Source organism: Mobula hypostoma, chromosome 22 (assembly GCF_963921235.1).
Source record: "Mobula hypostoma chromosome 22, sMobHyp1.1, whole genome shotgun sequence".
NCBI classification, from domain to species: domain Eukaryota; kingdom Metazoa; phylum Chordata; class Chondrichthyes; order Myliobatiformes; family Myliobatidae; genus Mobula; species Mobula hypostoma.
Window position 1 is genome coordinate 53,928,185 of NC_086118.1, and position 24,552 is coordinate 53,952,736.

Sequence of the window (24,552 nt, forward strand, 5' to 3'; positions counted from 1 at the left end):
TCCTTTTCATGTGCTTATTAATTTAAAGCCCATCTCATAAAACCAATGAACCTCCTGTCAAAACTGTTCTCTGATAAATTCCTGCAGGAAGCCTATATCTTAACACAACATAGTATCTGCAAATGAATAGTTGCAGCAAAGTTGCATGAATTGACAGTTGATGTAATTGATTTAAGAGCATCATTTATTAAAATAGACCTCTGCAACTAAAGGCTAGAGAGGGAAGATGTGGAGATGGTCTAAAGTTCCTTCAGCAGACCATCTTTGATATCTCTTAATATTGACTGCCTTTACTGAGTTTTGCTTTCAGAATCTTGAAACTGTTGCTTAGCAATACCCACGCAATGTTTTGAAAAAAATTGTTTAATGCACATTTTAAGTCTTTGTACGCTTGCCAATGCCATTTAAAACTGTTCTTTCAAGACTGCCATTTTCTTTACTGAGCTCTGCTATTTAATGTAGAGAAAAATTCAATTTACTGCATTTGGGTAAACAGGATATTTTAAATTGGCATTTGGTAAATTAAATGGTATTTGATTTTAATACTGATTTAAACAGGCTCTATCACTTTATACATTGAGTAAATGTCTAAAGGAAGCCTCACTTCACTTAATATCTGCCTGTCAATGAGAATCAAGGTACTATTGCAGCTGTTTGGTTCGATTAAACTTAACAGGCAAGGAAACCTCTCATTCTCTGAACCCGCCTCATTATTTCCTGTGTCATTTTGTTTAAGTGCTCCAATGTATTTAATCGTGCATATAATTAGCAATACAGATATGTTGCATAACTACAGGTATGTTTGTATTGAATCACAAAGCCACTAGTTGGATTCAGGATGGTTCATTTGCTCCTGTAGTGTAGTAACTATTAACCATGGTGTCAACTTGCTGGTTATGAACCAGCACTGGGATAATGAATTCATAATCATCATTATTATTATTATGTGCTGTGTTCTATGACATAGATGATCATGATCATTATTGTTCTTGGCAAATTTTTCAACAGAGGTGATTTGCCATTGCCATCCTCTGGGCAGTATCTTTACAAAGAAACAAAGAAAGCCTACAGCACAATACAGGCCCTTCAGCCCACAAAGCTGTGCCGAACATGTCCTTACCTTAGAAATTGCCTAGGTTACCCATAGCTCTGTTCTTTTTCTGAGCTCCATGTACCTGTCCAGGAGACTCTTAAAAGACCCTATCATATCCGCCTCCACCACTGTCGCCGGCAGCCAATTCCACGCACTCACCACTCTCTGCGTAAAAAAAAACTTAGCCCTGACATCTCTTCAGTACCTGCTTCCAAGTACCTTAAAACTGTGCCCTCTCGTGCTAGCCATTCCAGCCCTGGGAAAAAGCCTCTGACTGTCCACACAATCAATGGCTCTCATCATTTTATACATCTCTATCAGGTCACCTCTCATCCTCTGTCACTCCAAGGAAAAAAGGCCGAGTTCACGCAACCTATTCTCGTAAGGCATGCTCCCCAATCCAGGCAACATCCTTGTAAATCTCCTCTGCAACCTTTCTATTGTTTCTACATTCTTCCTATAGTGAGGTGACGAGAACTGAGCACAGTACTCCAAGCCGGGTCTGACCAGGGTCCTATATAGCTGTAACATTACCTCTTGGCTCCTAAACTCAATCCCACGATTGATGAAGGCCAGTGCACCATATGCTTTCTTAACCACAGAGTCAACCTGCGCAGCAGCTGTGAGTGTCCTATGGACTCGGACCCCAAGAACCCTCTGATCCTCCATGCTGCCAAGACAGGTGACCCCAGCCATTATTAATATTTTTCAGAGATTGTCTGCCTGACGCCAGTGGTTGTATAACCAGGACTTGTGATATGCATCAGTTGCTCATATGACCATCCACCACCTGCTCCTATGGGTTCATTGGATGCTAATAATGGGGCTAATTAGGTGCAACACCTTGCCCAAAGATGACTTGCAGGCTAGCAGAGGGCAGGAGCACCTGACACCTCCTTTGTTAGAGATGTATCTCCATCCCACCACCCAGAAAATGAATTAACAGTTTGAAATAGTTAAATACAGAAATGTAAATAGAAATAGTAGTGCCCAACAGGGCTAGCAACATCAGTGGAGGGAGTACACAATTGTTTCAAGTCAATGACATCCATATCAGAGCAGTTTTGGTGAAATATCATTGACCTGAGGCATTTAACACTGTTCCTCCCCCTGTAGATGTGGCCTGATGTTTGACCTCTCAGCCTGTGACCACGTCCAGCATTTTCTATTCACATTTTTATACTACCTCTATCTTGGTGTTTTGCATGCAAGTCCAGAAGATACGTTTTTTGTATGTGTGTTAAATATTTTGCTCTCAACTCTATTTTGTATTCCAAAAGGTTTTTGAAATCGTGGAACGTGTTGAAGAGCTAAGGAGGAAGTGGCCTGTTGCTTGGGGGAAATTGGATGAAGGTAGCATCGGAGTGGTGACACCTTATGCTGACCAAGTGTTTAGGATTCGATCGGAACTTCGTAAGAAGAGGTTGTCTGAAGTGAATGTGGAACGAGTTCTGAATGTTCAAGGTAGGTTCCCAGTTGCCGGTGAATCATTTTTGTTTCTCCAAGTTTGCTGATGATACTAAACTGTGGAAAAGCAAATTATGCAGAGGATGCGGAGATATTGATAGCTTAACTGAGTGGGCAGGGGTCTGGCAGATGGAGTACAACACTGATAAATGCGAGGTCATCGTCGTTGGAAGGAAAATAAAAGATCATATTATTAAATGGTGAAATATTGCAGCATGATGTTGTGCAGGGGGGTTGGAGAGTGATTGTGCATGGATTGTAAATGGCTGGTTTGCAAGTGCAGCAGGGTTAGGTTAAGGCAAATCGAATGTTGGCCGTTGCCAGAGGGTTTGAATTTAAGAGCAGGGAGGTTATGCTGCAACAGTACAGGATGCTGGTGAGGCTGTACCTGAACTGTGTGCGGTTGTGGTCTTCTTACTTGAGGAATGATGTACTGTATTTGGAGTAGATGCAGAAGAGGTTCACCAGGTTGAATCTGGAGATGAGGAGTTGCATATGAGGAGAGATTGAGACACATGGGACTATACCCACTGGGATTCAGAAGAATGAAGGAGAAGCCTATAGAAACATATAAAATTATGAAAAGGATAGATAAAATCCAGGTTGTAAAGTTGTTTCCACTCATAAGTGTGACTAGAACTAGGGATTGCAGCTTCAAGATTTGGTAGATTTGGACAGATGAGGAGAAATCTGCTTTTTCCAGAGAGTAGTGAATCTGTGGAATTCTCTGCCCAGGGAAACAGTAGGGGTTACTTCATTAAATATATTTAAGATATGGTTAGATAGATTTTTGCATAACAGAGGAATTAGGGATTCTGGGGAAAAGACAGGTTGGTGGAGCTAAGTCCATAGCCGGAGTAACCATGTTGTTATTGCATGATGGAGCAGTGGGTCAGATGGTCCATTGCTCCATTATTCAATAAGATCATGGTTTCTCTGGCTATGAGAGAGACCCTGTACACCCTGTACAAGATCACCATCATCCTATATAGCTCCACCAGCATCCTGTACTGTTGCAGCATAACCTCCCTGCTCTCAAATTCAATCCCTCTGGCAATGGCCAACATTCAATTTGCCTTAACCTAACCCTGCTGCACCTGCAAACCAACCATTTAGAATTCATGCACAATCACTCTCCCAATTCCTCTGCACAACATCATGCTGCAATATTTCACCATTTAATAATCTGTTCCTATTCCTTACATCCTTATGTTCCATAATGGGGAAATTGTACGTCAACAGGAAAATATGTCACTACGGTAATGAGGCATTCCAATATATATGATGGTAAATAGTTGGAGAGAATTTTTCACCTTGGCTGTTGCCATTGTAAGAGGATCACAGTTTGGGAATAACTGGTGAATATCTATTAGCTCATAGATGTATTTTAGTAAGTGACTTGAGTGACAGGATATAGAGCACACATCTTATAGGTTTAATTTTTAAAGCCCTTTTTAAATTGAACTCAATCTAGGAAATATAATTTGGCCCAGTCTATTTTAGATTTTTCAGCTGACAGGTGGTGTAATTGCATCAGCATCCTAGTGCGAGGCGAATGGTCTCCGGTTTGAATCCGGTTGGCTCCATCGCACGCTTTCCATCCATGCTGGCTTGAGCATTGAGCTAGCAACTCGGCCTCATAAAGAACAGACAGCTGCCAAGGCAAACAGCAAAAGAGAATTGATAACATTCCAATGTGTCATAAGGTGCGAAAAGGATGAACTTGAGATTTTATTTACAGATGAATATTATTTATGAAATTACTGTGTGCAACTTTTTTTGGTAGTTTTTTTCCAGAAGTAAATGGAAAATTAGTTCCTTTGTAAAGTTGCCATTGGCATTGTGAACATGTATGTTTGAGAGTTAAACTTGATTAGAATGAGGAGGGATAGAGGAGATGAATACAAAGTAATAAAGTTCATGTTCCAACTTGATCTTGGGCAGGTAGTTGAGTTCTTCCATCCTCTTCTAATTGTGAGGTGCATCTTAGAATGGTAGTGTTCTAATAATGTACTGTTCTTGATTATGTCATCAATTCTCTTCCTGGCGAAGTGATGTAAAAGGGCTTGAGTCCTTTAAAACCCGTGCACCTTTTTCCTTTACTGAGTTTAGCAACATGTTATTTTGATGTTCCTCTTTTAATTCTTATTAGCTATACCAGAGTAGAAAAGGAACAAATTCATTTAATCCCTAAAACCCTCCATTGGATTTCCTGGTTACTAAGTAGACCTCTATTTCATATCACAGCTTCTTTTGGACTCATTATGCATTTGCACGGTGTTTGCACATTTCCTTGTTGGTTCAGTCTTAGAATTATTGTATCCTGCTGTGGATATAAGCTAGATGCAAATGAACATCTACACTGTGGTGTACATTCACAAGAAGGGAGAAAGAAATTTTTATAATGCTTTTTATGGTTTTATCCTGTAGTGTAAAGATGCAGTGGTCAATTTCTACATGACTTCCATATTTTTGTAATGCTGGTAGTCAACTATTGGCAAAGGGGAGCGAACGTCGATTCAGACCATGAGAGGCCTGCGTCGGGCATATTCATGCCTTACAAGGCGCAGATTGGCAAAGCAACCTGGATAAGTTCTCCATTCCTCTTAAAAGCAGTGTCATTGATTTTTTTAATATCCAGTTGATAGGAGAGAAGGTGGCTTAGTTTTAATGTCTGACCCCAGATACAGCACTGCTGACAGTTAAGTTGCTGAGTGTTGCTCTGACGTCAACCCAGATTTATATCATCGAGTCTCCCACGTTGGACCGAAATGACGAAGTTCTGATCCTGAGGTGAGTGTGCCAACATCCACCTCAATGTCAAATGAGGTCAATGAAGTGAAACATTTGAAATCCAGCCTTGAAGAAATGCATTTCAATACCACTGTACATTACCAAGTGAAGTACCTGTTTCACCTGAGTTTAGGAATGCAAAGTGAATTGACCTGAATGTGAGCTATTTATAATGTCTTAGCAATAATCTTGATAGTTTTTTTCCCATGTAGAGTTGCTTTTAAATAACATGGAAAAAATATATGAACCTTTGCCCTTTTTAAATTTTTCAGGCAAGCAGTTTAGAGTGTTATTTCTCAGTACAGTAAGGACAAGACACACATGTAAGCATAAGCAGACCCCCATCAAGCGAAAGGAACAGTTAGTAGAAGACTCCACCGAGGACCTCGACTATGGGTTTCTGTCTAATTACAAACTACTAAACACTGCCATCACTAGAGCACAATCCCTGGTTGCTGTGGTTGGAGACCCCATAGCTCTGTGTTCAGTTGGGAGATGCAGGTAAAGTGAAATTATTGTTCTTTAATTAGAAAATTAATGATTACTCACTGTTATGATTTGACTTAATTTCACTTTAGTGTTTTTTTTAATGCAAGGAAACTAATCTACCAATTTGTTCTTAGTGAGAATGTCTTATACACCCCCCCTCCTAATTTCAGATTGAGATGGAATTATTTTCAAACAATGCTGCAAAATATTAATGTGAATTGGAATTCTAGAGTATGTCTAAATCCACATGTGCTTATTTGACCAATCTGTTGCATATTGGTATCTAGATTCCATAAGAGGCTCTTTCCATCCCACGTGGTCTCACTGCAGCAGCCTGTAGATCGATAGCTTACTCTTTTCATGTTTGAATTTGGATTGGAATTTGCAGAACGATAGGTTCCACCAACCACAGTAATGAAAGGTTATCAAAATCCTATTTGCTGCCCCAACTTTTCCGGTTTCTGGAGCTAAAGCCCCATCTCTGAATCCTAAAAATAATTGAAATTAATCTGTTGAAATTATGCACTTTCTGCATTTGTTAGATTTGCTTTGGGAAATCATACAATTTTATAATTATTCCAACATTGCCTATCTTTCAAAGAAATTTATAGACAGATCTTTCAAAAATTTTGTGCACAGAGAAATCCAGTGGACCAGGGTCTGTTGAATGAGCAACTTTCCAGCTATTAATCTAATTTATCTGTATCAGATTACCTGATGAGCTTTGGTTAGACATGACAACTATCATATGTAGTGTTGTTTATTCCGAGGGGTAGTCCAGCCATTTCACTTTTGTGACCATTACTCTGGCATAGTCAAAACAATACTAAGTGTGGGATTGAACTCAGGTTACACTCTGGCAGGTTTTTAATTATTTTGGGACAATGTCAAATAATGTGCATAGTGACAATGATAAAGCTGGTCGGGTTATAAACTCAGTGTACTACAGCACAGAAACAAGCCCCTCAGCCCATCCAGTCCATGCCAATGAACTGTTCAAGAATTTTTTTTTTGACCATGATTGGCTCATGAACTGACGATGGATGATTTTGTGAACTTTACAGTTTTTGGAATGACTTAAATCTATGGATACCAGGGGATAATGTGGTTCCTGCCAAAAACTGTGCAATTATTGATCATTCAGTATTGCTAACACCATGGCTTGAATTTTTCAGTTTTATCCCACAGCCAATAAAAGACAACTTTGAATGTGCAGACATTATTATTGTTGCCAATTTAATCACAGTTTGTTATTTTAAAAAATACAGAGGTGTTGCATTTTCCTGCAGTAAACACCTAATTTGGTTGAACAGTAGAAACAGAAGCAGAGTAGAACATTCAGCCGATACTCTGTAATTAATCTATAATGTTTATGGGCGATCTTTGATCGTGTCACCCTTTCCTACACTAATCCCATAAATTGAGTTCATTAATATCCAAAATCTGTTGATTTAAAATATTTAGCATCTCTAACACAATCCCTGATCCAGGAAGCAAATAAACAAATTAAGGCCCTTCGTAAATACAGAGATTCTGCTGATGCTGGAAATCCTGAGTAACAGACACAAAGTACTGGAGGAATTTAGCAGGTCAGGCAACATCTATGAAGGGAATAAACAGTGGACATTTTAGGCTGAGGCTCGTCTTCAAGATCATTGAACTTCAAGCCCTCTTTATATTACAGCATTTGTCAATATTTTTCATTATTATTTCTGAATTTGCACATTGAACTCATTATATTTTCACCTAATGTATTAAATTTGTTATTGGTGCCATCACACCAATTAATTCACATCTCAAAGTAAATCACAGCTTTAACTGCTGCCTTGATTGACAGAGAAACTCTAGCAAGGCAGAGTTTAATCGGAGAATTGAAATGGTGAATGATTGCTTTGACTGTGATAGATGGGCATCCGTTAGTCTCGTGAGACCATGGATTTGAGGTCTCGTGAGGCCTGGGCAAGCTTGTATGGAAGACCAGTAGTTACCCATGCTGCAAGTCTCCCCTCTCCACACCACCAAAGAAGAACTGGACTGAACTGTCATCTTTCAGTTAGTCCTGACGAAGGGTCTCGGCCCAAAATGTCGACTGTACCTCTTCCTATAGATGCTGCCTGACCTGCTGTGTTCACCAGCATTTTTTGTGTGTGCTGCTTTCCTATAGAAAGGTAATCAAAGTGTAGCCTCACCAGCATCTACAACCACAGCCTGGTCTCCCAAATTCAATACTCACTGACCTGACTGATGAAGGCCAGTATGTAGAAGCCACCTTCATCACCCTGTCTACTTGTGTCTCCACTTTCAGGGAACCTGTGTACCTGAACTCAAAGGTCTCTCTGTTCTACATCACATGCATGGATTCAGTAGGTTGAAAGACCACTAATAAGAATACCAGGATCAAGAGGTTAAAATTATCAGCAAAGATTGAACTGGCTAATTTTCTTGTACAAAAGAGCACGAAAGCCAGAACTGTAAATGCAACATGCATCAATAGATTCATTAAGAATTTATAAAGTAGTTACAGTGGGTTGCGCTCATTTACAAATGGTAATCGAGATGAATGGAATGGAAGGGGAAAGCTAGATAACTGTGTGACAGTGATAGGAATAGGTTCTTGTAGGTAGGTTTCACTGACTGGAGAAAGATTGGAATATAAACCAATTAGGGTGAATGGTTTGTTTCCCTTCTGTGCCTTCTACGTAAAAGAAAAACAGATATCTGGATAATGGATTCCTGCAGCACAGAACGAGACACTTTGATCAGTCATGCCTGTCCTAGCTTATCAAGAGTACAGCTTCTCTTATGTCATTGGCATTTGTCCATAACATCCTCCAGTTTCTGTTCATTTTCCTTTCTTTGATTCTAAACCTATATAGAGCCTGAGATCCAAATAAATACCTTCCAATTATTTTGAATATGTGACCTCAAATTATTGACTCTCTATTACTTCAAAACCTGTTGTCACATATTTTTCAACATATGCCTCAGTTGCCTCATCCCTAAGAGCCTCCTGGTTCAATTTCTACTCGCCGTTTCCTTTACTGTGATATGCTATAATTCCTCATATGCAGCATTTAGCAATGTCTTCAATGTTTAGCCAGTGTCTAACCAATGATCTTAAATGCTATAATTTTATTATAACCTCAAGCAACCAATACACTCAATAATTTTATCATTTGTCTTCCTACATTTGATATGTAATATACTACCCTGCTCCGTTATCTATCACATGCAAAATCGATGATACTGCCTTCTTCACTAGAAAAAGGTAGTGGACCCAAAATTTAAAATTTACAGTTGCATCTATCCATCATTAAGGACTCTCATTATCCAGGACCTGCTCATTTCTTCTTACTACCTTTAGGGAGGATATACAGGAGCTTAAAGACACACTTTCTGCATTTTAGGAACAGCTTCTTCCCTTCTGCCATCAGATTTCTGAACGGACAAAGAACCAAACCAAGAAAAGTGCTTCACTATTTTTGCTCCCTTTTTGGACTGTATATTTAATTTAATTTTTAATAAATATTTCTTATTGTAATTTATAGGTTTTTTTTGTGTTTTGCTCTCTGCTGTTGCCACAAACAACAAATTTCATGATATATGTCAGTAAATCTGATTCTGAGTAAAAACCTCCACCTCGTTCATATGATATCTGGTTTTCACTACCCTGAGCTCTTTATTTCTAAGCCAGTTTTGAATCCATTCCACTTTCAATCAAATGGATCCCATTTTCTTTAGCCTTCTGTGGATCACTTAATTGAATGCTTTCTGAAAATCCATATCAACAATAACCATCACATTCTTTATAACCTTTTGTACACTCATCCAGTTCTGTCAAAGTAGTCAGAAACAATTTACTTTTAACAAATCTGCATTACCTGTTTATGCTGTCCCTAAAAGAATTGTATTTCCCTCACAACCATAGTTGTTGGGCTGACTGACCCGTTGTTTCCTCATCCATCATTTGTCCTTCCTCCAGCACTGCTCCAGTATCTTTGAGTATTCAGGATTAGCGTGATTTGTCATATCAAGTCATACAATGAAATGTGTTGTCTGCGTCACAGTGTCCTGGGGAGCATGCAAATATTGCCATGCTTCCAGTGTCAACGTAGCCTGACACCTAACTCATATGTCTTTGGAATGTGGGGAGGAAGCTGGAGCTTCTGGAGGAAACTCACAGAACATACAAACTCCTTACAAACAGTTGTGGGATTTGGACCCTGCACACTGGCACTATGAGGCATTGAGCTAACTGCAACACTACTGTATCACCTGCTTGGACTACCATCCCACCTGCTCGCAAAATAGTGACCCATATCTCTCCTATTTCCACTTTAGCTTTCTTGTCGACCCATTTCATCTGGACCAAGTGGCTGACTAATCTCTTTTAATTTATCTTTCTCTTTGACTTTTCTCCCCTATCTCCTGATTTTGTGCAGCCCTCACATTATCCCCTTCCTCTGTACAGACAGATGCGAAGTGATCACCCTCTTCGTGAAGGTTTAAGGTTGCTTTGTATACTTCAAAATCCAATGTGATTGTTCTGGTATTTTGACTTGCTGCTTTTGAATCTGAGGATGATTAATGCCTCTGTTTTTAGTTCTGTCTACCTACTGCAGTTTCCTGTGTGGCATGAACTGAGAAAGCAGCCAAGCAGGGACAGCTAATGTTCCCCTTAAGTGTCTGATATACGCTTGGCGCAAGGCACTTGGGTGCACTTCATTATTTTTTATTGCTGCTTTCTTCCTCTTTTCCTCTCCATAGGGCACACATAATCTCTCTAAAATCAGCCTCCCCCGATGCTACGTTTGTAATTAAATAGAATGTTTCCTAGCACTACACATTCCTTGTTAGTATTTTGAAGATTGACTTCACTGCTATCTTGTGGGTGGAGGAAATTATTTGGTTCTTAGTCCGTTCTTTCTTTCCTCGCAGAATCCCCCAAACATTAAACAGAGCCTCTCAAATCTCACATTTTTTGTAGCTAGAAAAAAATGTTACTGTTTTCATAATGTTAAGATTTTGGGACCCAAAGTTTGATTTTGTCTAACAAGCTGTGTTATTTTCAGGATTGAAATTGAGTTCTGATTTATTAATCCACTGTCGAATTGAGTGCATGGTTCATTGAGTTTTTGATGCACAGTTAGATGGCAGAGCTTTGACGATCACTATTCTTGATATTTCTGTCTCTTGAATCATAAAGGTGTCAGCTTGATCATTAATATTTCTTGAGTTCCTTTGCCGACTTGACCTACCTTAATTATTAGAGAAGGTTATAAGTGTAACGAATTTTTAGTCATATGATGCCACACTGCATTATGGCTGTAAATATTTGAAACAGATTTGTTTGTACAGAGCCTTTTAATTTTTGTGCGTTAGTTATAGTTCCATGCTAAATTAGGAGAAGCAGCTAAGTAAATCATTGTTAATGAATGTTCACGCCTAGCTATTGATTTCATTGTGTTGGTATTTTAACCCCTAAAGACTGTATAACTTCTGTGGTAAAATACAGCTATTTGTATTTATGAAGGTAAGATTGCACTTAATGTAATTTTAACAAGTTGCCCTTACTTTCAGATGTCAAAATACAAATAGCATTTCTTGTTTCTCATTTTTGATAACTGGAAATGCAAAGCTGATCCCTGAGGAACCAGACTTGTTTCTGCGACATCTTTCTGTATTTGCCAAGTACTGGGCATCTTCACATGTTATTAATGTTTCCTTTTGGCTGCTTGCCAGAGATGCCTCTCAGTATGTCAAAATGAAGCTGTTCTCTTTACCAAATACAATTCAGTTAAAACTGAAAAATTTGCATTCGTGTACCTGTAATTCTGGTTGGTGGGACAAAATAGGTCTAGACTCTCGAGTGTTGGTTGACTGAACAAATGGGCTTGTATTCAAATATCAAAGTAAATTTCTTTTCAAAATATGTATATGTCACCATATACTACCCTGAGATTTATCTTCATGTAGTCATTTTCATGAAATAAATGCAATAGAATTTATGAAAATACTATAAACAACAAAGACTGACAGACAACCTATGTCCAAAAGAAGACAAGTCCTGCAAATAATTTAAAAAAATAATCTGGGGAACATGAGTTATAGAGCCCTTGAAAGTGAGTCCAAAGGTTGTGCAGTCAGTTGAGAGTTGAGGTGAGTGAAGTTATCCATGCTGGTTCAGGAGCCTGATGGTTGAAGGTTAATAACTGTTCCTGAACCTGGTGGTGTGGGATCTAAGGCTCCTCCACCTCCTGTCCAATGGTCGTAGTGAGAAGAGAACTTGGCCTGGATGGTGGGGGCCCTAGAGGATAGATGCTGCTTTCTTGTTGCAGCACCCTTTGTAAATATGCTCAATGCTAAATTATTTAGCTTACTAATTCAGCCATTGTTTTGTCAGCAAACAAGGCTGTCAGTTTGCCTCTGAGAGGGATAAATATTTAAATTTTTTTACTGTTTATGGCTGAAATTGATGGGCTGATTGAGATTATGGTCTTCATTTTGTTGAGATGGGGGCAGGCATTTTCTTGTATGCTTTAGTACATGGAGTATCTGAATTCTTTGTGACCATTTTTGGGAGGCTATGCCCTTTTATGGGAAAATGGGAAGTGGCAAAAGAAGGGCGGATTATAGGCATCAGAATCAGGTTTACTATCATTGCCATATGTGGTGAACTTTCTTGTTTTGTGATGGCAAAGCATCAATTACTATAAAATATAAAAAAGCAAAATAAATAAGTAGTCCAAAAAAGTAATAACAAGGTCATGTTCAAGAGTTTATGGATCGTTCAGAAATCTGATGGTGGAGGGAAAGAAGCTGTTCCTAAAGCATTGAGTGTACAACTTCAAGCACCTGTGTCTTCACCCTGATAGTAATAATGAGAAGGGGACGTGTCCCAGATGGGGAGGGGCCTTAATAATGAATGCCACCTTCCTGAAGCCCCGCCTTTTGAAGATGTCCTTAATGGTGTGGAGACTTATGCCCGTGATTGAACTGGCTGAGTCTACCCTCTCTGAAGTATTTTCCATTTCTGGTATACCAGGCAGTGATGCTCTCCACAAAACATCTGTAGAAATTTATTTGACTTTGTTGTCAGACCAGATCTCAAACACTTAATAAAATAATTGCTGCTTGTGTGCCTTCTTCATGATTCCATCAAGATGTTGGGCCCAGGAAAGATCCTGTGAGACGTTGATGCCCAGAAACTTGAAGCTGTTTTCCTTTTCCACTGCTGACCTCTTGAAGAGGACTGGTTTGTGTTCTGCAAACTTCCCCTTCCTCAGTCAAAGTCCACATTCAATTCCTTAGTCTTGCTGACACTGAGTACGATGTTGTTGTTGTGACACTACTCAACCAGCTGATCTATCTCACTGTACACCTCATTGTTGCCATCTGAGACTTTGCCAACAATAGTGGTGTGATCAGTGAATTCATCGATGGCAGTTGCGCTGTGCCTAGCCCCACAGTCATGAAAGTGGAAAGAGTAGAGTGGCGAGCTAAGATGCGATCCCTGAGGTGCACCTGTATTCAGTGAGAGTGAGGACGAAATGTTATTACTGATCCATACTGACCATCATCTCCTGATGAGCAAGTCAAGGATCCAGTTGCAGAGGGAGGTACATTTCAGCCATTTGATTGGCACAGGTTTTCAGTATCCTGCCAGGTACACCCTTGGACTCTGACAACTTGTGAAGATTCACCTTCTTTGAAGTATGTTCTGAAGTCTGCCTCCAAAACAGGGATCACAGGGTCACCAGATGCTGTGTGGATTTGCATAGGTGTAGTTTAATTCTCTGTTTCAATGTGTGCATAAAATGTGTAGAGCTCATTGGGAATTGAAGCACTATATTCATTCATTATGTTACATTTCACCTTATAGAAAGTAATTATGTGTTTTGGTTTGATTAGGTTTCAAACCTGCAAGCTGATTTGAAAGATATGCCAGCAATATAGATTGTTGTTGAACTGGTACTATAAAATATGAAAGAGAACTGCATCGTTAATGAATTCAGGAATTACAATGCATGCAGTCAATAAATGCTTGGATTGGTTCACACAATAGAGAAACATTTAACACTGGAACCTGTACAAGACTTGGCTTTTATGCTGCAGATTTGAGTTGAAAAGAAAAATCTGAGCAGTGTGAATTTTATTTGTAGGAACAAAGGTAATCCAACATAATTCTATACAAAAAGTAAAAACTGAAAAGGTCTTTCAAATTAAAGATCAAGAGAATATGCATTTAATTTTAAAATATATGTAATTTTGGGCAAAATAGGAAGCTTTTCAGAAAGAATGAACACCAGTGGAAATAGCTTCCCTAGTTAGATAGAGAAGTTGAAATCCTGTTGTCAACTAAGAATATTGTTTTGGTGGTAATGATGGGGCCAGGGAGGTGAGGATGGTGGAGGGAAGAAATGCAGGGGTTAACAATTTTCATTGTTACCATTTTAGATGAATAAAAGCTGAAAGTGGTTGCAATAGACTTTCTAATCAGTGCTGTCTGTGCTCTTATAGAGTCAGAGAGCACGACAAGAGAGAAACAGGCCCTTCAGCTCATCCAGTCCATGCCAAACTGTTATTCTGCCTAGTTCCATCAACCCACACCTGGATCTGAGCCTTCTGTACCCTTCCCATCCATGTACTTAATCAAACTTCTCGTAGATGTTGCAATCAAACCTGAACCCACCGCTTCAGCTGGCAGCTCGTTCCTCGTTCCACACTTGTATCACTCTCTGAGTGAAGTAGTTGCCCCTCAGGTTCCCTTTAAATATTTCATCTCTAGCCTGTTAGCTACCACCCCTAATTTATGGTAAATGGTACATAGGTTCCAGCTCTGATGACATTGTTTGTTGGGTATACTGAATATACTCAATTTCACCAGCATCTAATACATCGAATGCCTACACGTTATTTGTCAATGGTTTGGTGCCAATTGTGTTTGTTATGCGTATTCATAGACTTCATTACTTTTGCCAGCTTCATTACATTGTTCCTCTTCAGTAAACACACCACTATTGAGAGCTGTGTTTCAGCTACCTAAGTCCTGGAATCCTCTCACCAAACCTCTCTGTGCCCCTCTCCTAAGGCTTTCTTTAAAATCTACATCTGAAGATTTCTAATGGTTTCTAATGTCTCCCATGGTTCAGTATCAAACTGGTTTAAATACACGGGTTTGAAGTTAAATGTGCAGAATGAACGTTGCAGACTTTTGCAAGGAAAGCAAAGAAAATGAAGGCGTGTAGTTTTTACCCTACAGTGTTCATGGAGGTTCAGGAAGTAGGTATTTTGATGGTATTTACCTATAAAATATATATTGTACTGGCATAGTGTGCGAATTAATGCAACAACAGCTATTAAAACTAGCTATCCTATTTCTAAAACGCTTTTCTAGTAGCAGAAAAAGGCTAGACTTCAAAACTGGCAATCCAGGCTATATCTCCTGCACTTTCTTCCCTTCCCTGCTGAGGCACACAGGCAGACTGGAGTTGCAGCAGATCAGCTGCCTCGGAATAAACTGGCAATTGAACTTGAAATGTTGGAACTTCAGTCTGCTCCCAGTTATTGCATTTACTCTCAAAACATGAGGGAAATGGTTTCCATCTTGTTAAAATTCTGCAGGTCTAAATTGATGCTCCCCCTTCTCCCCATTTTCAAAACGATTTCAGAATGCAGTCTCTTCTGTATGCATACAATCACTTGGTTATTGAATCAGAAATGTGATACTCTGTTGTGACTCTGCCGAGCTGAGAGTGTTGAGTGGGATTTCTTGATTTACTTGTCAGCAATGAGGTGAAGATGTCTTCATCAATTTATTTCTCCTTTATGCTTGCAATTTCATCACTAACTAAGGCTGCTAGGTGCTATGGACAATGCAGAGGGACTGTGGGGAAGGGATATAAATAGGTTATTGGGTGAGAATGTAGCAGGAAAAAATATGGAAAAGTATGAGTTCATCTACTTCAATAGAAAAATTTTACATGTGGAATATTTTTTAAATAGTGAGAGGTTGAAAGGTATTGCTATTCAGAGGAAATGTGTACAAATGACTTGTATGGAATATACTAAATAATATCTGATAATTGAAGTAAAATTTGCTTACAGGAGCTAATGGAATGGATACAACATAGAGTCTAACCTGAGCTGTGTTGAACACCAATAAGTATTATGCAGATGTAGGTAACTGCAGATGCTTTAATCTGGAGCAAAATGAAAAGTCCTGTTGGAAGATCTCAGCCAGTCAGGGAAGACCTATAGAAGCAAGAGGGATGGTTGACAGTCTTAGTCAAGACCTTTCATCGGAAACTGATGCAGGGACTTGACCCCCCAAGTTGTCACAAATCCCTCTGCTTGACCCACTGAATTCTTCCAGCAGTTTGTCTTCATGATAAAGATCAAAGGACAGCTTTGTGTGGGGAATTCTCTACTCATGAGGACTGGATGATCAGCCACTGAATATTCAAGGAAAAGATCAATAAAATTCTCACGTATTGAGAGAATCAACAGATATTGTGAGTGCAAGAAAGGATTGCTGATGTGAAAAATGTTCATATTGAAGTGTGGAGGAAACACCAGGTTCTAAATAACCTACTGCTGCTTCTAATTCATATGCCCTTCCTATTCTATTTTTGTTTTCAGAATTATTTCATACATAGCATATATAGTATTGAGAATGACCTTTCTCTACCAGCTGAAGGCTTGTCAGTAGTTTATATGGGCTTTTGTTATCAGTAGCTTGCAGCTTGCACACCATGAAGCTCACTACATTGTATCTAATATCTTAATTTACCATTAAGAATGACATCCATTTTTTTGCACTCCCATACCCTTCCGTCTTGACTGACCCTGCCGGAATAATGAAGTTGTGGTATTAAAATATCCTAATTTGTCATTATGCATTTTTTGTGTGATATGTTGCTTCCTCTGCTCCTGCCTCCACACAACCCCAATTCTAAGTGTTTCTTCTTGGAATGCATTCATGGTTGAATTCTTTATTGGATCTGTCTCACTGATTCCCATAAGCAGAATTTACTTAAGTTGAAAGAAATGACTTTACGCATTTAATCCAGTTTGAAATTCAGCTGTTCAATGAAATGTGCATGATCTAGACCTTGTACAACTGTGTAAGTTAAGCCTGAATCATTATCGAGAAGATTTACATTAATACTCCAGCAGATAACCTTTGTAAAGCACAATATAAAAACAGTTCAAAACAAATGTATCCAAGTACTATACATATATGTCACTGTATACTACCTTAAAACTCATTTTCAAGCAGGTATTTACAGGAAAAGATAAGTACAATAGAATGAACAAAAAATAACTACATAAGCAGACAGACTAAGAAGCAATGTGCAAAAGGAGACAAACTGTGCAAGTAAAAAATAATGCTGAGAACATGAGTTGTAAAGAGTCCTTGAAAGTGAGTCTATTAGGTTGTAGAATTGGTTTAGAGTTGTGATGAGTGAAGTTATCTCCTCTGATTCAGGAGCCTGACAGTTGTGGTGCAATGACTGTTCCTGAACCTGGTGATGTCAGACCTAAAGCTCCTGTATGGAAAAAATGAATGAGCAGCTACTTCAGATGAGCTGATTTAAGTGGCTAGAATTCTTCCTACTCATAGTTAACGAGCAGAAAATCTAACACACAGAAGCTCGGCATTTTAAGGATTTCTGATCAGGATTGTTGTTTAGGAAACAATTTCCTGCAACATTTATAATTTGATTTCTTGTAAAGGCTGACATTTTGTAGCTCTTTTGGTTTTCTAGTGAGCATGGATTTAATGTGTGCCCTTCACTAATTTGGGACATCCAAAAGCACTTTATAGGTGGTGACATACTTCTAAATTATGATCAATGTGTAATGTAGAGAAATGCACACAACATGATTAAATAAATAAGATAGATTGGCAAGTTTTTTAGCTTTGATGATTGAGAAGCTGACAGTCTTTCTCCTTGTGAAAATTCCATGGCAGTCTCCAATTTGCCTGGGAGGTCAGATGGTGCCTTAGTTTCTGTCTTATCTGCAAGCCTGTATCTCCATCTGTGAAATTAACATGAATTATGTTTGGAGTCTTAAGGCTTAAACCTGTCTGAGAAGTGCTGTCTTGGAAGCAGCAGGTCACTGTGTTACTGACCTGCTGCTAACATGAAGGTAAATGCAACTGAAAATGACACTTCATTCTGCAGAGTTTGAGCTCGTACCAGTGAGACAGTGAAACTGGTACTTCGTCTGGATTAGACAGAAGTCGCGTTGCAATGTTTTATACAAGCTTATGAATTATTTTCCTCTTTGTTTTTTTTAATTGTCCTCTTTCAAGTGAGCTGCAAAACACTGATCTCTGTATAGATCTTAACATTTCATCACAAAACGTGGATGAAACTTGCAAACAACGCACAAAATGCTGGAGGAACTTAACAGGCCAGGCAGCATCTATGGAAAAGAGTACAGTCGATGTTTTGGTTTGAGACCCTTCAGCATGACAGGAGTGTTGTGTCTTCCTTGCATTTCCAGCATCTGCAGATTTCCTCTTGTTTGTGATGAAACTTGCTAAGTTGCTTTCGTCCATGCAGAGACAGAAGTAGTAAGGATGTGCTTGTTAGCCAGTTGCTCTTTGAAGGAGCTGGCACCAGCACCCTCTGCTGAATCTGCCTTTGGTTTGATTCCATCAACCACAATGAGCATTGTGATGGTGACATCTGAAATGGAAAAGAATGGAGTTAATTTCTCGATGAGGCTTGGAGCTGCTATCAAAGATTGTTGAGTTACTAACGTTCTTTAGATCAGGGGTCCCCAACCTTTTTTGCACCGCGGACTGGTTTAATATTGATAATATTCTTGCGGACCGGCCGACGGTGGGGGGTGGGGGGGTGTTAATCACGACCGGAATATAGGTGATATGTCAACTATAAGTCACTTTTCAGTGGCTAATATAGGCAATTTCGTTTCTAAAAGGGTTTATCTAACGAATTTAATATTAAACACACAACGCATATTTTCCTCGCATGAATATAGTGATAAGTCAATTATAAGGGGGGTTCCTTATGTCCAATCTATTCCGCAATTTAGTTTTCATTGCAGAAAACTCTGCTTCGCAGTGATATGATGTTGGAAATGGAAGCAACGTTTTCAGTGCTTTCGTGGCTATCTCAGGATATTCAGCCTTGGCTTTGATCCAGAATGCCGGCAGAGGTGTTATGTCAAATATACTTTGCAGCCCACTATCATTTGCAAGCTTGAGGAGTTGATCTTCTTGCGCTGACATCGATGATTCACCGGGGACATTTACAAATGGGTCACGGACCTATTCTTTTGCACGTCTTGGGTCATTTGTGGTTGGGAAGTAATGCTCGAATTCTGTCGACAGCGAAGATAGGTGATCGCGCACCAGCTGTGAGAAGGACGGTACAGCCTCAGTCTCTCTCAAATTTCCAGCTAATGTTGGGAACATGTCAAATATGCCCCTGTCCACTCGCCATCCCCACAGTTCCAGTTTAGCTGTGAAAACAGGCACTTTATCTGCCAACTTGAAGATAGTTGTCATTCTCTCCTGAAGTGACAAATTGAGTTCATTGAGCAGGTTGAAGATGTCACACAGATAAGCGAGTTTTGCTATCCACTCCTCGTCACTGAAGTGTGCTGCCAGTGGTGACTTTTTTCTTGAAAGAAATCTCTGTAGCTGCTGTTAACTCAAAAACCCTGGCCAGGGCTCTTCCCTTTGATAACCACCTGACTTCAGTGTGTAAGAGAAGGCGTTTGTGCTCTGTTTGCCAAGCTGCTCAAACAGTCGTGAGTTCAGGGCTTTTACTTTGATGTGATTGATAACTTCAACGTCACTCAACACGTTGTTAGATCAGGTGACATTTTTTGGCTGGCCAGCATTTCCCAGTGTGTGACAGTGTGTAGACTGGCATTCAGGAGCAACCTCTTTGACTTGGGTAGTGAAACCAGACTCGTTAAGCCATTCCAACAGCTGTGCTTCGATGTCCTCCGCTATGTCATTGATTCTCCTTGAAACTGTGGTAGCTGAAAGAGAAACCTATGCCATCTTGTTAGCTGTAGCTTCTCCCAACAGTTCACGGCACATGTCCTTGGCAGCAGGCAAAATCAATTCTTCACCAACAGTGAAAGGCTTCTTAGCCTTAGCAATACAGTTAGCCACTAAGTACGACGCTGTCAGAGCAGCAGTGTTTGTGGAGGTGGTGGCTGTCAGCACTTGGTTCTGTTCCGCTTGCTCATGTTTTTTCCGCTCAAAAAACTCAGCGGGTTTGTCTTTAAGTGCAGGGTGCTTGGACTCAAGGTGCCGAAGCAGCTTTGAGGGCTTCATTGCCTCATTAGACAGCTTGTCTCCACATATCAGGCACAGGGGGCTTGGAATGTACGAGTCACCGGGCGCAATAAAGCCATATTTTATGTACGACTCGTCGTATTTTCTGTTGAAGGAAGCTTTCTTTTTTTTTGCAGTCTCTGCCTCAGCTGTCTCTGCGTTATCATCATCGTTAGGCCTTTTATGTCCCCCACCACCTCTTCCAAAGAAACTCTCAAGCGATGTTTGTTTTTTACTCATCGAGTAATTGCAGGTTAATGACCGACTGATGACCTCGCATGCATTGAAGTTCAACAGTGGGCATGACAGGGAATGAGGAAAGGTGCAGCTGACTCATATTGTTTCATGTCGTCAAATCATATCATTTCCTCGCGGCTCGGTAGCACATGCTTTGCGGCCCGGTGGTTGGGGACCACTGCTTTAGATAGTGAACTCTGAATCTCTGGTATTTCTACCAAGAAGAATAGGGGATCCAGAATCTGGAATCATATCAGATGTACTACTCTTTCCTGAAATTTCAGTTTCATGATTATCGTTCCATTGGTGAATGTTCTGTCTTGCTGCTGACTTGAACGCTCATGTTGTTAATGTCACTTCTGGGCTTTTTGTATTTTAGCAATTTAATATCTTCTAACTGATCATTTCACTCTGCCTCCCAGGCACCTCAGATCTCTAATTCTATTCAGAGCTGATCAGTAGGGACTAGCCTAGGAGTGACTTTGCAATTTTCTCTCCTCCATCCTTGATTCTGACTTCCTGAGTAAGATGGATGCTGCACCTTCATTTGAGAGGTCCAACATCCATAATTGCTGCATGTTGGGCACAAATGCACAGCTACAGTGGCATACAGAAGTTTGGGCACCCCGGTCAAAATTTCTGTTACTGTGAATAGCTAAGCGAGTAAAAGATGAACTGATTTCCAAAAGGCATAAAGTTAAAGATGACACATTTCTTTAACATTTTAAGCAAGAAAACATTTTTATTTCCATCTTTTACAGTTTCAAAATAACAAAAAAGGAAAAAGGCCCGAAGCAAAAGTTTGGGCACCCTGCATGGTCAATATTTAGTAACACCCCCTTTGGCAAGTATCACAGCTTGTAAACGCTTTCTGTAGCCAGCTAAGAGTCTTTCAATTCTTGTTTGGGGGATTTTCACCCATTCTTCCTTGCAAAAGGCTTCTAGTTCTATGAGATTCTTGGGCCGTCTTGCATGCACTGCTCTTTTGAGATCTATCCACAGATTCTTGATGATGTTTATGTCAGGGGACTGTGAGGTCCATGGCAAAACCTTCAGCTTGCGCCTCTTGAGGGAGTCCATTGTGGATTTTGAGGTGTGCTTAGGATCATTATCCTGTTGTAGAAGCCATCCTCTTTTCATCTTGGGCTTTTTTACAGATGGTGTGATGTTTGCTTCCAGAATTTGCTGGTATTTAATTGAATTAATTCTTCTTTAATTGAATTGAATTCATTGCGGCCAAGAAGTTCTATTTTAACTTCATCAGTCCACAGGACTTGTTTCCAAAATATATCAGGCTTGTTTAGATGTTCCTTTGAACCTTTTGAATAGAACTTTTTGGCTGCAATGAGCAAAGGTATGTTTGGAGAAAAAAGGGTGCAGAATTTCATGAAAATAGCCCCTCTCCAACTGTTAAGCACGGGGGTGGATCGATCATGCTTTGGGCTTGTGTTGCGGCCAGTGGCATGGGGAACATTTACTGGTAGAGGGAAGAATGAATTCAATTAAATACCAGCAAATTCTGGAAGCAAACATCACACCATCTGTAAAAAAGCTAAAGATGAAAAGAGGATGGCTTCTACAACAGGATAATGATCCTAAGCACACCTCAAAATCCACAATGGACTCCCTCAAGAGACGCAAGCTGAAGGTTTTGCCATGGTCCTCACAGTCCCCCAACCTAAACATCATCGAAAATCTGTAGATAGACCTCAAAAGAGCAGTGCATGCAAGACAGCCCAAGAATCTCACAGAACCAGAAGCCTTTTGCAAGGAAGAATGGGTGAAAATCCCCCAAACAAGAATTGAAATACTCTTAGCTGGCTACAGAAAGCGTTTACAAGCTGTGATACTTGCCAAAGGGGGTGTTACTAAGTACTGACCATGCAGGGTGCCCAAACTTTTGCTTCGGGCCCTTTTCCTTTTCTGTTATTTTGAAACTGTAAAAGATGGAAATAAAAAAGTTTTCTTGCTTAAAATATTAAAGAAATGTGTCATCTTTAACTTTATGCCTTTTGGAAGTTCATTTTTTGCTCGCTTAGCTATTCCTCACAGTAACCGAAATTTTGACTAGGGTGCCCAAACTTTTGCATGCCACTGTATATAATGCATTAAATTCTCATTTTAAAAGCTGTTTCTTGGAGGTCAAAAAGAATGTCAGCTAACAGCTTCCATCTGTCACATTACTTTTTAAAATAAAGTTCTTATAAGCTTTTAAAAATATACTTAGAGTAGTTTTACTCTTGTGGTAATTGAAAGCACAGTCAAAATTGTGATTGATATTTTCTCGATGGGAAGAGCATTAAATCTTGTTGAATGAAAGAGCCATATGTCAAGTGTAGCTTCCACCGGGTGCTAATGCCACAAACAGTGATATCACAATATTAAGATTGACGGAGTGTGGTACAAAATATTCTTCTTAGTATGCAAATATAGAATGCTGCAGATCGGAAATGTAAACAAAATGCTGGGAATACCCAGGAGGTCAGGCAGAGGGAATTGGAATGAGCAATTTGGCTTGCAAACCTTGTAACAAATTGGTATTATTTTCATTTTTGGCGCAAGTTCCCTCATCAAATCATCTTGAGTAGTTTGAAATGTTATCTTGTCCCTTGCGATTGTACCGGGGAATCCAGTGAATACCTGTGGGCTGCCAATTGCAAACATGGCTCACCTTATCTGTCGCTGATGTATTTGGCCTAAAGTGCCTGTGTTATTTGATTGGAGGATTTTCTGATAGTGATGATGCCTGTGAAGCTGCTGCAAGTAGGTTTTTCATTGCACTTGTGCATACACGTATTTGTGCTTATGACAATAAACTTGACTCACCTAATTACTTCTCTACTTTTTTTTCCTCCCTGACCCTGTAAATGTCTCTTTTTCAAGAGTACGTGCAGCTAGTTCCCTTGGGATTTAAAAGCTATTTGTACCAACCTTCCAGGCATTGCAGTTCTGGTCTTCGTGAATCTGTCTTCTGGTTTTGTGACCCAATTTTAGCACCATCCCTATCAGTGCATCTCCCAGCTCACTCCTTGCCCTGGATCACTGCAGTTAACAATAGATTTATCTAACTGACCTCAGCTGCTTAAGCTGATTGAACCTGATCTTTACAGATGAGTGTAGATAGACTTTAATCTGGTGGTCAGAAAATAAAGCAAATTCCATTGTGAATTCTATTGTACTCTCTTTTGGGTTCACCTCAATTGAAAGGCCAGTTAGATATGGTCACAGCATTAGATTATGATGGCTTGCATATATAAATTAGATCACCATGCCAACAGAGCCTCTGCTCCCTACCTCCTGTATCATTTCTGCATTCAGTCTCAGCTGGATGCATCAATACTGTCTGTATTTTGTATGCAGCTGAACAATTTAGAAATGTAACTCGTTAGTTTGGTCCCAGCTTTTCCACACCAGATAATAATTTCCTTTTGTTCTTTATAAATAGATTTTTGTATTAAAAAGGTGTAGCCTTTTACTTCTGCTTAAATTTATTTCAGTTCACCAACTCACTGCCTGATTTTTTTTGTTTTATAAATGATCCTTTTTCTCCTGTATAGTTGAACCATCTCATTCTCCATCAACCTTAAGCTAGACATTAACTGTTCCATAAAATTAATTGAAAGGAAATGTCTGACCATCCTGGGCCCAATATATTGATTCAATTACAAAGAAGGCACGTAGCAGTTATATTTCATTTAGAGTTTGAGGATGTTTGGTATGTCGCCGAAGGCTAGCAAATTTCTCCAGATGTGCCGTGGACAGCATTCTGGCTGGTTACACCTCCCTCTACTATAGAGGCTCCAATGAACAGGACTGGAAAAAGCTACAGGGCGTTGTAAATTCAGCCAGCTCCATCATGGGCACCAACCTCCCCACCATCTAGGACATCTTGAAAGGGCGATGCCTCAAAGTATCCATCATTATACATCCTCGCTATCTCGGATATACCCTCTCCTCATTGCTACCATCAGGAAGGAAGTACAGGAGCATGAAAACACTCAATATTTTATGAACAGTTTCTTTCCCTCTGCCATCAGATTTCTGAAAGGTCCATGAACCATGAACACTACTTCACTACCTGCCTCTCTTTTTACACTATTTATTTCTTACTGTAACTTTGAATAATGTTTTATCTATTACACTG

The 24,552-nt window shown here is 39.7% G+C and overlaps 1 protein-coding gene across 5 annotated transcripts in view; it reads left to right on the forward strand.

Moving 5' to 3' along the window:
* The window catches only part of helz (helicase with zinc finger), a 347,073-nt gene that overhangs the window by 212,077 nt on the left and 110,444 nt on the right, over positions 1 to 24,552 (forward strand). For all 5 annotated transcript variants that reach the window (XM_063030618.1, XM_063030619.1, XM_063030620.1 and 2 more), the window contains 2 exons: positions 2,374 to 2,557; positions 5,626 to 5,854. In XM_063030618.1, the coding sequence (XP_062886688.1) occupies positions 2,374 to 2,557; positions 5,626 to 5,854 (413 nt within the window). The remainder of the gene's footprint in view (positions 1 to 2,373; positions 2,558 to 5,625; positions 5,855 to 24,552) is intronic.